The 17,208-nt window shown below is 37.3% G+C and overlaps 2 protein-coding genes across 5 annotated transcripts; both read left to right on the forward strand.

Annotated features, from left to right (window-relative positions):
• The first annotated feature begins 4,307 nt into the window (after positions 1-4,307).
• On the forward strand, positions 4,308-12,291 carry LOC135164415 (solute carrier family 41 member 1-like). 3 transcript variants are annotated; one of them, XM_064124724.1, is made up of 10 exons: positions 4,308-4,614; positions 7,143-7,262; positions 7,354-7,440; positions 8,270-8,557; positions 9,096-9,316; positions 9,518-9,842; positions 10,084-10,378; positions 10,461-10,666; positions 11,056-11,204; positions 11,301-12,291. In XM_064124724.1, the coding sequence occupies exons 4-10, from the start codon at positions 8,272-8,274 to the stop codon at positions 11,487-11,489; spliced, it is 1,671 nt and encodes a 556-aa protein (XP_063980794.1). In that variant the 5' UTR covers positions 4,308-4,614; positions 7,143-7,262; positions 7,354-7,440; positions 8,270-8,271; the 3' UTR covers positions 11,490-12,291. The 3 variants fall into 3 exon arrangements, with proteins under 3 accessions (XP_063980794.1, XP_063980793.1, XP_063980795.1); XM_064124723.1 differs by lacking the exon at positions 4,308-4,614 and adding an exon at positions 5,135-5,458; XM_064124725.1 differs by lacking the exon at positions 4,308-4,614 and adding an exon at positions 6,912-6,930.
• Positions 12,292-12,598: 307 nt separating this feature from the next.
• Positions 12,599-16,770, forward strand: LOC135164413 (FYVE, RhoGEF and PH domain-containing protein 4-like). Of its 2 annotated transcripts, none has more exons than XM_064124719.1 (4): positions 12,599-13,127; positions 13,709-14,164; positions 14,403-16,136; positions 16,376-16,770. In XM_064124719.1, exons 2-4 carry the CDS (start codon positions 13,710-13,712, stop codon positions 16,488-16,490), a joined length of 2,304 nt encoding a protein of 767 aa, XP_063980789.1. In that variant the 5' UTR covers positions 12,599-13,127; position 13,709; the 3' UTR covers positions 16,491-16,770. The 2 variants fall into 2 exon arrangements, with proteins under 2 accessions (XP_063980789.1, XP_063980790.1); XM_064124720.1 differs by lacking the exon at positions 12,599-13,127 and adding an exon at positions 13,205-13,343.
• The last annotated feature ends 438 nt before the right edge of the window (positions 16,771-17,208 follow it).

A 17,208-nucleotide genomic window follows, 5' to 3' on the forward strand; every position in this document is an offset into this window, starting at 1 on the left:
CCCAATCAAAACATTTTTGTACAAAAAAATTTTTTTTAAACAAACCTCTACTGCCAGAGCGGAAGAGAAGATCGAAAATTTGATCGGGGAAAAATTCTGGTAGTATCAGTAACGATTTCATGGCGGATAACATGAATTTTCCTCTATATATCTGTAAAAACTTCACGGAAAACCGGAAAACTTTTATCTCGACAGTATTGGAATTTGACTAAAAAAATTCTGTCGGTACCGGTAGCCCGGGAAGTTTTTTCATTTCGATATTTCTCCGGAAATTCTCATCATACTTAACGACAATGGAATTGTTGTCAGGCCCGTTTCTCCGTCTGTTTGAAAAACAGCCGCATTTTTAATTAACGGAAAAATTCCGATTAGAGGATAAATGTTGTCTTTCGCAACGCAATTCTTCACAAATGAACCATTAAATTTCGAAAGTATTCGGAAAATTATATTTTAAAACAGATAATTTTTACTTATTAGTTTCCCTGGAATTTTTCGCCCAAATTTCTCCCTCCGTAAATAATTTTAGAGGACGAATGACGAGAGGAGTGCAGCGCGCACAATTAACCGAATGCTTATGGTTGAAAGAAGCAAAAAATCAAAATTAGATTTAAACATCGTAGATTATACAAGTGTAGTCAAGATAAATATTTATGATATAAAAAATATATATTCTTAAAAGAGTTTATGTATTCCGAGAATAGATTAAACGTGTTTTAATATTCAGGGCTATAATGAATTGAAAGACGATAGAAGGACAAATGGTAATTGCTTCGATGAGAGGAATTAAAAATTCAATAAGAATGAATTTGTAATAATTGATGCATTCACAGCGGGTAGGTGAGCATAATTAATGAATACTAGATTGACAAACGAATTGTGGATATTGTTAGGCGCACTTGTAAATACCGATGGCAAAATGACCTTCAATGACTAATGAAACAAACCAGAGTAGTTGAGTTGGAGGAATTAACGAAGAAAAAGTCGATGATTCCTTGACCCTAGTATACTTTGTAAACTCTTTGAAATTGTATATAACTGTGACATTTAATGACATTAGAAACCAAGTATTCTCATAAATTAACAGAGAGAATGGAGAAATGAATGATTGATGCGTTCGATAGATCAGCCTCATTGACTCAAAACCGTAATGACTGTGATTTTCAGTTTTTCTTTAACAATTTATTAAAATCGTCAATAAATCGGAGTGAAATTAACATCTACAACTGCATCAGCTCCAGATAATAATTCAAATTTTGTGCACTGATGAATTTATAAACGAAACAATTCACTTGACGGCAATAACTTCAGAATGTATTTACATATTTGTAGGAAGACTTGAATGATGTATAATTTAAAAACCTACTATTAAAACAAATTAGGCTAATATGAGCAAAAATCAAAAGAGAAATGATCAAAATTAGTTTTAAGTATCTAAGAACATGACAAAGTAACTTGTTAGATGATAATGTATTGATGCAATTAAATGAGGGAAAGTTCGTAAATTTTAATCATCGGTAAAAATATTCAACAATTTATGATATCGATTTTCCATCATTATACGTTGAATTATTAATGGCGAATTCTCATATTTCTGCATTATTTAATGGAGTAAAAGTTTATTATTTTCTTTCTTTACGTCATATCATCGATCGATGGTTTTGTAACATTTTCCTGAGACTTATGAATGATTATATACTATGAATAAATAAAATTAAGAACAGAAGAATGTTTTAGTGATGAAAATATTTTTCATCCGGAATTCCCTGTAATCTTTTCCAGTAATTCGTCACATGCATGGTCTACGTCACGTCTGATACTTTCCTCAATTTATTGACTGTCGTTTCCCTGGGCGAGGTAGAGGTTGATTTTTTTATTGAAATATTCTCAGCTAGATGGTTTTAACACAAAAAAGTCCGAAACATTTCTGCTCCTCATATCAAGTAATTTTTTTTATTAAAAAATACTCCATTACCCTGCGGTATAATATCATATTCTCATAATGTATTATCAACCGGTTGCGTGCTCACCTGGATCGATCCGACCTACAATTTTTGTTGAATATCTGTCTCGATTCGTCCAGTGAGCTTTATTTTCATTCCCCAATAGAATTTTAGCTTGACTTGTTCAAATGTTTGAAGGATTTTTAAAACGTCCGAGGCGTATCTCTTTTCTTCCCAGATTGGAAAAACAAAAAATCGTCAATTCAAGTCTCTACCATATTCTCGTATTTTCCAAATTATATAATATCCGGAATTCGTTAAAAAAACTAATTATTCATGAGCGACCAACATTTGTCTCACAATAAATGAAATCATCGGTTGTGCGACGTTGTCGGAAGTCCGTTGACTACACCCGATAAATGTAGAGTGAAATTGGCAACACTCAAGCTTAAATAACACAGCAACAAATCCCTGAGAAGTGATAAAACCCGTCGCATAGGAATGTTCATATTTTAATTAAAGTTTCAGGTAAGTTAAGGAATTCCCTCTTCTCCTCAGACTAAATGGACTGTCATTCTTCCATAATTTATTGCTAAACTGGTTATGAACTTTTATTTTGTTTCTGACAATACACTTGGCACTAGAATTTAAGTGAAAAAAATCTACAAGGCCTACGAGGGAATTTCTCTCCGTGCAATTAAATCCATGAACTCGTCCTTCTAGTAATCACCATAAATGTAGTAACAATCTTGGTGGCTTCCGTTAACGACTATTGTCATTACGCCATTCGCGAACAATATGAGGCAAGAATACAAAAATAATTCAACTAGAGAAACAGCATCATCGACTTCCGGTGGATCGTGAAGTGGAGTTTTGACCATGATTGATTGATTTCAAGATATTGAACTGAAAATGGGGGGAGGAACGAGATAAGAACATCAAAAGGATAGCTCTTTGTTATTTTTTCTCAATACGTCATTATCAACATGGGGGAACTCCCTTTAGGTATTCCCTCCGGGATCATCAGTAGTCAACGGATTCATCAGAAGTGCACATTGTCGATGCGTTTCAGGTAGTCGTATTGACACATAAATTCCCCATTTCGTAAAGAGAAATAAATTGACGGAATTCACTATTGCACTGCCGCTATGACTGTGATCTGAGGTACATTCAGGATTCGTAATTACTCATTTTTCTTTTTACGTCTGAGATTGGAGTGGAATCGCTGGAAATCCCCCGGTGCTTTATTGTTACCGGGTAATGAAATAATTATCTGATTGACAATTTGGCGAGTACATACAGTGAAATATGAAATCTCGATAGAATCTACCCACAATTATGTGGATTAACGATATCGCCATATGCCTTAAAGACTCTAATGATTTTACTTTCACACTTAGTGAGATAATTACGTCGATAATTACATTATTTTTCAAGAATCTATCCCAGAAATATTATAATTTTTACCTTTAGCGAAATAAAAAAATATACGCGCCTGGTGGATAATTTAGTTAGGGGTTTTTTTCATCCAATTTTCTCATTAAACATTTTTTCATATAGATAAATAAAATATTTCAAAATATAATCAAAACAAGTCAGCGAGATTTATCACTTTGTTACTGGAAAATTTGTGTACTCATATAATAAGTCCATTTAATTGAAACACAGTTCAAATAAATGATTTCCGACAGAAATTTTAGATAAAACGTTTTATTCAAATGCGTAATTACACTGAGTGCAAATTTGATGAAGGATTTGGCGCGGCGCACAATGGAAATTACTCACAATATCAGAGAAACATTTCACCAATGGAAATGAGAGTGTTTGCATCAATCAAATGATTGAGGCTCATGCCTATATAAGTTCCATCTATTTTCGGTTTATCAAGGTATTGAACAGTCCTCATTACTTATCCCCACAAAACTAATGTAAATATTGTGCCACCGGCAGAGGAATCAAAGGAACAGAATTAAAAAAAAAATGTCTTTACCCAGAAGTTGTCACAATCTACCTGAAGTCACCAGGCATAGAAATCTTGTCAATTTATCAGTGGACATATATTTGTCAGTGCTTTAGTGCAGTTAAACCTCTGAATGACTTATCTCAGTGCAGGTAATGTCAATGGAGGAATCCCCACGTCATAAAATATGACACCGTCCAGGAAAGTACAATGGAATAAATTTGTTAAAATAGTCAGAATGGGTAATTTAATGGTTGTGCAAGTTGGTGACACTCAAATAAATTCAACCACAACAATCACCCTGTCACAGTAAAATAGATTCACTTTGTATTTTCCTATTTCATAAATTGACTCATCATATAATACTATGTACAAAACACTCGAGATGCCAGAGCCCAGGGATATTTGATTGCGAATTCGTGCCGATACGAACGAATTCTCAGCCGAATCGCCAACTGATCTCTATCACATGCTGATAATTAATGAGATTGGGACTGCAGGGCATTTGGTTATATAAATTATTTCACGATATAATGATCCAAAATCGAGTGAAGCGTATCGAGTGGTGCACATGGTCGATGTGCGGCTGTAACAGATCCTCCCCATCAAAAGTGCCTAGTCAATGGTATGATACAATCATTTTACAATACAATTGCAACAATGACGGAGGTCTACGATCATCATCCCAGCGACGTTTCGTGCTGTTGGGAATATGTAAGTTCATGTAATCCTAGAACTGTAATTTTTCTGTTGTCGTATTCTCAGAAGAAAAATAATTGAGCAGAGTCCAACGAACAAAAACCAGTGAATAGTTAAGCGCATTGAAAATTAATTGGCTCAAGGGACAGATCAATGTAATTGATATTAAATCCACATTATCTCAATGGTTAATTCGCTCTTAGAAATTAATCGAAAATGCCACTATGTGATTTCTCGTATCACAATATTGATCTTAGAAAATTGTCAGATAAACCGCCATCTTATATCTTACTATCAGCTTGATAATGCTGGTATAGAAGGAGGGAAATCACATGTTTGATTCGATTGGTAATGGGATGAAATTGGGATTCTATTACATTTTGTGACAGGAAAAAAAAATGATAATTTTCCTTGTGATCTATCGGTAAAATCCTGTCCCCTCTTCATCACTCATTCCTCTCGCACTCGTTCTATCGTGCTGTCTTTATCAGTGATATCACACGTGTCTCTGCCGACACCAAGTGTCGCTTCATAGTGCATATGATTCCAGACTACAGGGGAGTTACACAGAATAGTCTGAGGCATTTTTTATCAGTCAAGTGTGGTCGCGTGCAGCTAACGCACGACTCGCCGTTCCTCCAAATCGTCTTTTTGTTTTACCGCCGGCTATTCGGAAATCATTTGCCTTAGTCCCTTTTATTTACAACCTCATTTCAGTGTAATTTGTTTCCTCGTATGTTTTTTCAATTCTGGAATTTCAAACGGTCCGCGATATCTCAAAAATTGTGATTTGGGTGATATTTTATGATCTTTTAACGATTCACTTGACAACGATCAACACACTGGCGCTACATATCTCGTAAGTATTCATTGATGAATTTCCTCAGAAGATTTAATGATTTCCACAGCATGAATTTTTCCTGTGGTTTTTTTTTAATGATTTGTTATGGAGCTTCGATTTTACGTGAGATCTTTGGTGCTCGAGTACGCGGAGAAAAAAATCCGGGAAGAATTATCCTGATAACAGGGTAAAGTAGGTTCGTTGGGACTGATTGAGGAAACTGTACGCGCCAGCACTGGAATTCTTATTGGGCGCGGCAGGAATTCTTCTTGAACTAGCGTAAAAAAATCCTACAGCATCCAGTAAAAAATTTCGGTGGTGCCACGTGGATTTGTCCAGGTCCAAGCGCCTAATTTAGGTTTAAGACACCGTAAATTTCCGGCGCTTCTACGTGAATATTTCTGCTTCTACAATTTTTCTCAATTTTTTTTTCGCGCTCTCTTCCATTAGTTCAAAGCCCCCAAATATAGCATAAGCTGAAAGAATCGGTAAAATAGCAACAGAGGTAGATGTTAATCTGGACTTTAGTAAATTTGCTGACGATGGTATCTCATAATGGACGCCCTATTAGCGAAGAAAGGAAAATAACGATACATTTGATAATCATCGCTAGGGCCGCAGTAGGAACTTGATATCGATATATTTAGTGAACGACGGCAATGTGAAAATAATGCAACAATGAAGAATTGACACGCGCTCACGTCTATTGTCATTGGAGACGGGCGAGACCGTGAGTGCGTCGAGAAATAAATTTTTCGCTGATTCTAGAAGGTATTGAATTTCTCACGTAGCAGCGGAAACAGGTCTAGCCGCATCACTGATACTAGAGTTCACGCACGAGCGTATGAAAGGGAGACGATGACGTCCATCCACCCGCCGACGAAAGAAATACTTCTCGCGCTTTCAATCGTCATGAGAATGCGATTAAAATTAGCGAATTACTACCCTAGTAAAGACGACACGTGTTTAAATTTTTTTTCTCTGTCTCAAGAAATTCATGAAAAAAAAAGTTCATGACCGCGAATGAGTCATAAATAATTTCAAGATTGTTCGTTGGAACTTGTAGGATTTTTAACACCGCCCATTCATCAATGACGGAATCATCAGTCATATCAGCAATTCGTAATGTCAATATGCTTCCGCCTGACATCTCAAGTGTCAAAGAATTAAATGCATATCGGAGCCCAAGGATATATCGGAATGAGGAGATTATTAGGGTTTAGCTCAACAAGTAGAAAACTGGTACTTGAACCCCCGCCAATCGGTTTCACAATACTGTGATAAGGCTCGGAACCAATCCACCACCTGTCAATGACATATTTCCCCGTACCAATATCGAATCGTCACAAGTGATAACAGAGACATACAATTTCTCTCCCTCTTTATTATTGTCATTTAGTTGAATTTTTTTAATCGCGCTATCAAGCCCCACGGAGGCACGACATTCCACGGGTATTAAACAAGATCAATGATTTCGCGAACCGTACAGAGTGAGTGCTTTTTCCAACTTTTCAATTATCCCCTATTGTCGATAGATTCATCACTCGATTATTATTTTTTTTTTTTTCATATCTTCTCGTATCCAATTAGCCGATCAACTTTTGACCTCCCACAGTGCTAACAACTACAATTGGGTCTCCAATTATCCACAGACATGGAGTAAATTGTAATTGACAATTGATAATGACACTCTTATTTTTAGGTTTAACAAATTAAGGCTGGCAGGGAAAAGAGAAACAGAGACGAGTTTGTCACAGGTAAAACCTGGAAGGACATGCTCGCTCATTGGTAATTTCTACAATCAGTATCAGCGCCGACCTCGGTGAGTTCAATCAAGACATTCCATCGAAAACATCATTTGTTGCGCAATTTTTTTTATCTCTTATTGGCAATTTTAAAAAAATTTTTTTCAGCTCCACCAGATTGTCCGTAGTCGGGAAAGCCGAGACCAAGTTCCCTCAAGTAGATCCTGTTTGAAACCATTTTTCAGTCAAGCTCAGGTATGATATAATTACTTGATAAAAATTGAATATATATAAGAAGCTGCGCGTGATTTAGCTGCTACTCAAACAATTAGAAATCTCAGGAATTCTTTAGTAAAAGTCAGTGAATGTTCGAGTGTAAAAAATTACAATAAAAAACCCAGGGAAATTCCGCATGATAAGACTTCTCCGAAGACGTTCTAATTGCAATTATTTGAGGTTTAAAAATATCTCTCTCTCAATTATGTTAAGTTCTCCTCATTGTTATGTAATAATCGCACTAAAGGATAAAGTTTGCATCGTTAAAGTGGTGAATTTATTAACGATATTACCAAATTCAAGTGAAAAATTTTCAAGAGTGTCGTCAAGATAACATTTGGCCTTCAAGTAAAAATTGAAGGTCACATTAGACGTATGTACCTGGTAAAGCAGAAGTCCATCCATTTGTTATTGCTACTGATATACTATAAACTACTGTCTCAACTCATTGCAAAAGATTTCTTATCCTTATCGGCGTTCCAAATAACGTTCTCCACATGCATGCATAAAATAAATGGTCATGACATTGTTGCAAATAACTTACTGAAATTTTCATTCGCCTACAACGAGTGCGGCTCTCGTTTTCCTGACAACACTACTGTAAAGTATTAAGACATTCAATCTCCGAAGAAAAATTCACTTCCATAAAATCCTGCTGTTTCGGGTTTCGTATCAGACGGTCCTTGTACATTTAATTAATTTTTCAGTGAGATTACAATTAAAATGATCGTAATAGGCATGAGGATATACAAGTACCGTAGAAACCCAATGCGCTTTGAAAATTAATTATATTCTATTGAACATTCAGACATGGTCAGATTACCGCACACGACGAATGACCCTCAGCTGGTAGATGAAGAAGAGTTGGAGAACGATCTGCAATTAAAAAGTAGTCAAGAGCATCTGGTGACAGATACCATCGATGCTCCATTGAAACATACGATTATCATTCCAAATCTAGGGATGCCATCCGAGAAAAAGAACAATCAGTGCTTCGCTCTTGCTTACAATCAGATGGATTGTAGCAGACCACAATTAAACTTAGAAAGTCCAGTGGATGATCCAAAAACCGACAAACGTAAGGAGAAAGCTGCAGGTATTTATTCGAATTTTTCTCTACATTTTTTGGTTGTGGATATTTTGCAATAATTTTATTCAGTCAAAGCTAGAAAAGATTTTTACAAGGGCGCTCCCATTGCAGTTTCATAATTAGGGTTTTAAAAGAGTTAAAAAAACCTCAGTGGCTTATTCATAAACTCATTTCCCAAAATTTCCGAAAGAAATAATTTTTCATAAATTGATTGGAATGAATTCTTAAATCTTGCGATTTTTTTATCGAAAAAATTAGTGATTGATCAGCGAAAGCTAATTAAGGTGTTGAAGTTGGAAGTCTGACGTCAAATTCGTGTTAGCTATATCACAATCGTCGGTTAGATTCATTTCATTTTGATAACGCGTGGAATATTTTATTCTCGCTCTAATTGATAACCTCGAGTTACTGCTCCAACGTTGTCACAATCTTCCTGCAGTACATCATGCGGTCATTAAATCGTACTGCGACACAAACGCATGAACGGTAGACATCACAATGTATAATAACAGCCGGAAATCGAAAATTTACACACCTCTTCTAGGTGGAGATGGTTCGCTGTCAAGTGGATGCTCAATAGTGACGATCTCATCAGCAGCCAATTCAGAGCCCGATCCAGCATCTCCAGATGGGCAAAATACCCTGGGGAGAAGTCGAAGTGTTCTCGATGAGAGATGGCAACACACTGCACTTCAAGTATCTGTACCATTCTTCATCGCCGGTGTTGGTACCATTGGAGCTGGGCTGGTGCTAGGTACCGTTGAAGTGAGTTTTTTCACCGATAAAATTTTTATATCAATACTAAATAAAGTTTATTGACCTGGTTTTATTGACAGTAACAACTTTCATTCCCTCGGGAGAGAAAAAATTACTCCGCTAAAACCTTTCGCATGTTGATACCATAAAACCGAGGAAGTACATGCTTTAAAAAGTATTCATACGTTAACTTATTACATTTGATTTCAGAAATGGGAAGTATTCACCAAAGTCTCTCAGCTATTTATCCTTGTTCCATCACTTTTGGGCCTCAAAGGCAACTTGGACATGTGTCTAGCATCACGACTTTGCACTCAAGCTAATTTAGGAAATATGAACAGTTACCGAGAGATCGCGAAAATGGTAGTTGGTAATTTGGCACTTGTACAAATACAAGCCATTGTCGCAGCAATTATAGTTTCAATATTTGCATCGGCTGCCCACGCCGCTATGAATGGGGTTTTCATCTGGGATCATGCACTACTTGTAACCGCTTCCAGTCTATGCACTGCAACCAGTTCCTGCTTCGTTCTCGGTAAGTCTTTATTAAGTAAGAAATCCTGCGAATTGCGGTGCAACTGCCATATGATCCATTTTCAGATAATGAATTTCCAAAATTCTCAACTTTTTTCCTCATAATAATATGAGTTAATTATTACAATCAGTCATCAATAATTAGTGATGGAAAACTCTTGGTATATCTTGTTTACTCTAAAATATCTGGGAAGATTCCTTCAGTGTATGTCGTACTCATAAGTGCAACGTTTATTCCCCAGACCTAGTGATGATTGCGGTGATAATGGCAGCTCACAGATGGAAAATGAATCCTGATAATTTGGCAACACCTCTGGCAGCGTCATTTGGCGACGTCGTCTCTGTGAGTGTTCTAGCCATAATCGCGTCAAATCTTTTCATTCGTATGGAAGAAGAAGTATTCATACTCTATCTGATTATCGGTGGTTATCTACTGATTTTACCCATCTGGATATGCATCGTCCTGAGAAATAAATATACCCGGAACATTCTAACGTCTGGATGGGTGCCAGTCTTATCCGCCCTGTTTATCAGTGGGTGAGTGGCACTATCACAGAACCCGTCGCACACACCATAAATTTTCATGGAGAATCGTAATTATTCATTTTTTCTGTTACAGACTGGGAGGATTGATTCTGAGTCAAGCCGTCGATGTACTCTCGGGATTCGTTATCTTCCAGCCCATAATCAACGGCATAGGTGGCAATCTCGTCTCAGTTCAAGCCTCGAGAATCTCTACAACCCTTCACCAAACTTCAATTATGGGAATAATACCACCGTATACTAAAGTACTCATTAGTCCTTTCAAAGCTCTGATAAGAGGAGGTAAATATCGCTATGATTTTTTCAATTCTACTCGTTTATCAATATTTTTACGGTCGGATATGAAAGTTGGGTGAGATATATTAAACTTGATTAACAGAACAAATGTGAAATTTTATGGATACTACTTTTACTTTTTACAAGAGGTAGTTTAGAACAAAAACCATAAAAGTTTCAATAAAAATTCAGGGGAATGAAACAATTCGATGATACTATTGAGAGGCAATTTGAAATTTTATTCAATACTTCATCAGTACTGATCAATTTTTCATGGTCTTAAAACTAATCAATGCGACAACGATACCTCAAATAAAAAAACATATGGCATGATAACAATATACGTTAAGCCATTGCAATTAAAAAATTAATAATCCATTATTTCCATTCCTCAGTTCCATTTGCAAAAACTGCAAGACTATTGATCCTGATGGGAGTGACAGGAGAAATTGTATTCATATTTGCCGCAGACTACATCGAACAACGACAATCGACGTTGCACGTTTATTTCGTATTGTCTTACGTTATCGTAGCATTTTTACAAGTGAGTAAACCCAATCAATCCAATTGCCCCATTAATGACTTACCCTTGGATGATATCATTGACTGATGTGAATCGTGAATTTTTTACCTTCCACAGATAATGCTGCTTCTGTATGTAGCTCACATAATAATTCATGCCATGTGGAGGTTCAAAATCGACCCCGACAACTCGGCGATTCCTTACTTAACGGCACTCGGTGACTTAACGGGCACAATGTTCTTAGGGGGTGCCTTCTGGTTCCTCAAGGAGATTGGCTATCCTTATGCCTTCAACGTTAAGACCTAAGGGGATGCAATGGAGGAATTTATTAGGAATCTAAGCAAAGGCTCAAGGGCATTAGGACAATGGCTTGTTGATTTGAGATTCAATTCAATATCGCAATACTCGATGATTGAGGTATTTGAAGGACAGTTATAAAGGACCATTGATTTCCAATGTAAATATTCAAGAAACGAGTACAGTGGAAGTATTAACAGAAGAAAAAGTATTTCAAACTTGTTATAATCACGTTAGAATGATATAAATGGGAGGAGTGGGAAGATGAACGAACTGAGGGGATAGATAACTCAAACTCACTCTTTCAATATCGGATATTTCTAACTCATGTTTACCAGAGCAATGAAAATGCAATAGACATAATCATGGGAGACCGATGTTAAGATGGCACTTCGTTAATTGAAGTGGAAAATGAAAACAGTGTGGTAGAAATCCTCCACGTTTACCCAATGGAATTTGTCGTTTCTGCTTTTTTCATACGGAATCGTATATTCATAAATCAGCATGCAATACTCAAAGGGGAGTAATACACTATTTGATATTTATTTTATTGTTGTAAATGTGAACGTGCGATGTACGCACGACTAAACTCAGAAAAAAATGAACATAAAAATGGATTCATCTCGAAAATGCTGAAGCCTCACAGTGAACAGGATAAAATGTAGTATAAAATACACTTTAAACTTTGTAAATCATTTGTATATAATGGTAAATGCTAACTGGAGCGATTTAAGAAGGCAATATTTGCTAAATGAGATGTGTATTTGCTTCTGATTGTTTTTATTTTCTGAATAAAGGAAATTAGCCAGAAGCCTTGCACGCATGAGTTTTTATATTTTATTTGATTTCAATCAAATTTCACGATTTGTCACCATTAATTAAAGGACAAAGTACAATTCAATCTGTCATCTTCAATAATCAGAAATGGACATTTTTTAAATTCCATGAAAATTAAAAAACGTACAAAAATACATACTGTTTAATCCCCTGACCAACTGCGTCTCATCTATTCATATCTCCTCTTCTGAACCAATAAAGTTCCCTCAGTTCCACATGTTTTTTTAATAACATACATGTATATACAAGGGCCAGGGTCTCATGCTTGTTCAACTGACTGAGTCAGTGTGCTTCCGTTCGCTGCCAGCTGAGGACATACACACAACTAGCGCCCTCGTCCGTGTGGCAGTATTGTGTACCAGCATTTCAATCCCCAAAATTTCCACCTCGAATACCGGGAATTAACGATAATGATCTTGCGTGATAAATCGTTCTAATTAATAAAGTGAAAGAGCACAAGTGAATAGCACTAACAACCATTGTCATGCGGACGAAAAAACAGGGTTGACATTAAATTTTAGGGGTCGCTGCAGTCGCCCAAACGACATTGATAATTCACTCGTTGATAATAGTACGTTCTCATCATATGTGCACGGGTAATTGGCATTTTCTATTGAAATTGACGACACTGTGACAGTGTAGTGGTGATAAATATCCTCACGAGTACCAGTAACCGTGAAATTGTAGCGGTTCTGGACGAGTAGTTGATCGTAGTTACTCGGAGAGACACGAGTGGAGTAATTATGCCAGCGATAAGGTGCCAACAAACGTCACCAATACACGGTCGTACATTGAATTACGCCGGAAAAGGTAACTCATTGGTTTTTTTTAAAGTAACGTTCAGCTTCTTTGACAAAGTGTATGAGGACGTCTTTGGGGGGGGATTGATAGTTTATGGGGGGACACACCTACTCATTACTACACTCTGTTTTGTATTTCAAGCATCGTCGATTTATTTAGAATTAAAGTGATTTGATCAGAAAATCGTGACAAGGACGATCCTTCAGTGGTCATTGGAGGGGAAAAGTAACCAGTTTTTATCGATAGTTTGATTTCACTAGCGATCAAGGGAGCGTGAATCTGTTGCATCATTGCTCACTGTTGATGATCATTTTATTTATGAGTTATTTTGGTAACTCATTGTTGAATGTTTTTTTCAATTAAATTGACAGAAGCATTAGAAGTTTAAATATTATAAAATTAAGATTTTAGTCAGAAGCAATTCAGTTTGGGAAATTCCTTACACACTACTTTGGTTGTTGAGATTTCTTTACTGAGGAATTTAGCAGTAAATGAATCTTCAAATGGTCGATGAACTTCGTGATTTCCTGTATTCCATCCTTCGATATACTTCTTCCCTTTGGTCTGATAAAATATGATTTTTCAATCAGGATGCAGCGAGGTCAGTTGAAGGACATATCGTCCTGGATGGCCCGCCTGCTCCCAGAGCCTCTGGACAATTTCGCAAAATCCGAGAGCCACAAGATGTTCGGTTCTAGAACCACCGGATCAAGCACATTCTACACAGATCTAGAGGAAACCGATAATGAAGAGACAATACTCCGAGAATTCCATAAGAATCAGGGCTCCCAGGACTCCCAGACGACGAGTGAGGATGGGAACTCTCAGGACTCTGATTCAGCTGTGTGCGTCGAGGAGCAACAAACACAGCAGCAATACACAAGTCATTCCTTCCATAGAATTGCCAGTTTTGGGGGCTTTCCAAGGTTCCAACCATTTGTCATGTCAACCTCGGCTCCTGGTGAATGCACCACTACGGAGCGAATCGAGGAGACAACTTCCATTGTCCAGATGTCACATAGTGTGCTGGAGTATCGGAGTAGCAGGTAATTATGCTCTTTAAACGGTTTAAACGATGGATGACGATTAATTCAATTAGAATGTATTAAAAACAATTGTCATGGTTGTTACATCACAACAACTGAAACATTGAGCTCAACCTTGTTATAGTTGCACTAAAAATATCGTGCACTTTAATACTCTCAGAAGGTGGGACAAGTGTTCCTTCGAATGTCCGTCATTTCCCTCTATCAGATGAAATTTTATTTTCTATCCATTTTACAGATACACAACTTCATCGAAGCAAACCACCAATCAGTATAATCTACAATCTTATGAAAACAGTGAATCAGAGAGTGATGAGGAGTCCGAAGATACCCGATCATCAGATACGGAATTACGAGTAATTCCCGACGAAGGAAACGTCCCTACTGAATTAAAGTCCTCTGCACGAATAGACAAATATGATTCCAAACGACATAAAGCACAAAAAGTTGCTGAAGAACTTCTCAACACTGAGAATAAATACGTCCACATTCTTCACCTGATCGACCAGGTATTCCAATTCCGAGTTGACCAGGAGAATCGAGCACACCCAATGTTTCCCCCCGAGACTGTTCAACACATGTTTTCCAACATTAAGTCAATTTACAAATTTCACAACGACTTCCTGCTGCCCCAGCTTGAGGAGAGAATGAAGAACTGGGATACAAATCCAAGAATCGGGGATATCATGAAGAATTTTGCACCTTTTTTAAAAATGTATACGGAGTACGTGAAGAACTTCGATTATGCCATGAACTTGATAAGTACATTACAGCAGAAGGTGCCACGATTCGCCTCTATTGTCAGTGAAATTCAGAAGCTCGAAGAGTGCGCTAAACTCTCTCTGTCTCATCACATGCTGAGCCCCATCCAGAGGCTCCCTAGGTACGAACTCCTTCTGAAGGACTATCTAAAAAATCTCAGCGACGACAGTGAGGATTACGAGAACACTAAAAAAGCCCTGGAGCTCGTCTCGACAGCAGCGAACCATACGAACGAGGCGATGAAAAAAATCGACAAATTCAAGAAACTTTTGGAAATTCAAGAAAGTATTTACGACGCCACTGACCTAGTCAGCGCGACACGTGAACTCGTCAAGGAGGGTCGCATTGTTAAGATTTCAGCGAGGAGTGGTGATCACCAGGAGAGATACTTATTCCTATTTAGTGATATTCTGTTACTCTGTTCGATAAGACTGATACCAGGGCCATTGTATCGATTGCGAGCCAAATTTTTCATCGAAAATCTTGAGGTCGTTGAGGGTGATAATTTGGAAACTGCTAATACATTTTACCTGAGGTACGGAAATAAAAGTATTGAATTGTACACTCATTCTGCTACGGAGAAGGCGACTTGGTTGGATGCACTCTTTCAAACTATGCAAGAAATCATCAAGAGAAAGGCTAGTTTAAAAACAGGTAGCAATAAAACCGCTCTCGTCAAGACTGACGATGTCCCCAGGTGTATGGTATGTGAGGCCATTTTTTCAGTTATGAAGAGGAAGCACAACTGCAGGGCTTGTGGAATAGTCGTGTGCAGCAAGTGTTCAAATCAAAAATTATTGTTCGAGGACAATAAAAATATGCGGGTGTGTCGTTTGTGTCATGCAGCATTGACTCAACCCCTGACTAAGTCTCCGTCTTCACCAGCTGGCCCGGTGCCCAGTCTTCTTCAGGTCTCTGCTACAGCACCGTCCGTATTGTCCGGCTATCTTTTATTGAAAACTCAAGCGAGTAAACCGTGGGCTCGCAGGTGGTTCTCACTGCACCCTGATTTTGTTCTATATACATTTAAATCGGAGACTGAGAGCTTGGCACTCACTGCCACCCCCATGCCGGGGTACACGCTCACTGAGGGCAATGATCTGCCTGATGAGGATCCACTCAATCCCAGGGATAGGAAGGGAACTTTTAAAATTCATCATTCTAGGAAGTATTATTATCTTCAAGCTTCCTCGCAGCAGGATATGGACAGGTAGAATTATTTGCATTTTATTCGATTAATATGAATATTCGCCAATTGGATTATCTATTCATCACTGAGATATTTTTAATTTTGTGATACATTTCCACTAAATTATTGGAAAACTGTCTTCATTCAAACCTCGATGCATTGAATTTCCAATTTTATGAATTTAAATTTGATGTAATATCAAATGGTCTCGAGCATAAAATTTTATTGAGCTGCAAATTCATGCTACATTTAATTTTTAGGTGGATGCATGCTCTCAGTCTAGCTACCAAGGCCGAGCTACCTCACCCACGACTAGAAAACGGTGCAGAATCATTAGGTCAGCCAGTGGGGAATCCAGATTCCTTGCACACATAGAAAAGTAGAGAAAGAGAATGAAGAAACATATAAAGAGAAAGCAACGCACAAAAGAGCTAACGTTTTTGTACCTTCGTATTTATAAAATTGAAGTAGCCAATTTTTACATATTTAAACACATCATCAGCATTAGCTATTTGTACATTTAAGTGAGAGTTGAATTATGTTATAGAAGGTGATTTGTTGGTGAAAATCAAGTCAATTGACTATCGCAACTGAAGCGCTTGTTGTTTTGTAATATTGTGTTATAATATATTTAAATATATATAATTACATCTAAGTGCTCGTATGCTTCGAGGAATTAAACTGCCGGGTTTCAACTGCACGAAAAAGGAGAACAACAGGAAGAAGCGCACGCGGAAGAGTTTCCCTTTGATTTTAATTCGAAATTCAAGGAACAATTGTCTAATAGCTTGAGTATTGAGTAAGATGGCTATCAAAATTCAATTCTGGTTGATTGAATGAGCCTCAGAGATCTTCAAGCTTAAAATCAAGTATTCTTCTTCTTGAAAAATACATCATTGAATCCTACTGACACGATTTGTGAAAAGTCGATGAAAATTAATAAATTCCCCTCATCTATTGGACGAAGTAAAGAATATTTTTTTATGAATCTCCCACTTTCCTGTCATTGACATTTGCCACTCAGTCCGCAATAGGAGAAGATATCAAATCAATGAGCGAGAGAGAAATATCGTTCTCCCTCTCTCTGTCTCAC

The sequence above is a fragment of the Diachasmimorpha longicaudata genome, chromosome 7 (assembly GCF_034640455.1).
Source record: "Diachasmimorpha longicaudata isolate KC_UGA_2023 chromosome 7, iyDiaLong2, whole genome shotgun sequence".
Lineage (NCBI taxonomy): Eukaryota > Metazoa > Arthropoda > Insecta > Hymenoptera > Braconidae > Diachasmimorpha > Diachasmimorpha longicaudata.

What these genes read in the sequence shown, in the direction of transcription:
- LOC135164415 (XM_064124724.1), top strand. Translation starts at nt 8,272, where the DNA reads ATGGTCAGATTACCGCACACGACGAATGACCCTCAGCTGGTAGATGAA. An exon ending in ACGTAAGGAGAAAGCTGCAG is followed by an intron (nt 8,558 to 9,095) that starts GTATTTATTCGA and finishes CACCTCTTCTAG; the next exon opens with GTGGAGATGGTTCGCTGTCA. An exon ending in CAAAGCTCTGATAAGAGGAG is followed by an intron (nt 10,667 to 11,055) that starts GTAAATATCGCT and finishes TCCATTCCTCAG; the next exon opens with TTCCATTTGCAAAAACTGCA.
- LOC135164413 (XM_064124719.1), top strand. Translation starts at nt 13,710, where the DNA reads ATGCAGCGAGGTCAGTTGAAGGACATATCGTCCTGGATGGCCCGCCTG. An exon ending in CTGGAGTATCGGAGTAGCAG is followed by an intron (nt 14,165 to 14,402) that starts GTAATTATGCTC and finishes TCCATTTTACAG; the next exon opens with ATACACAACTTCATCGAAGC. An exon ending in TCGCAGCAGGATATGGACAG is followed by an intron (nt 16,137 to 16,375) that starts GTAGAATTATTT and finishes TTTAATTTTTAG; the next exon opens with GTGGATGCATGCTCTCAGTC.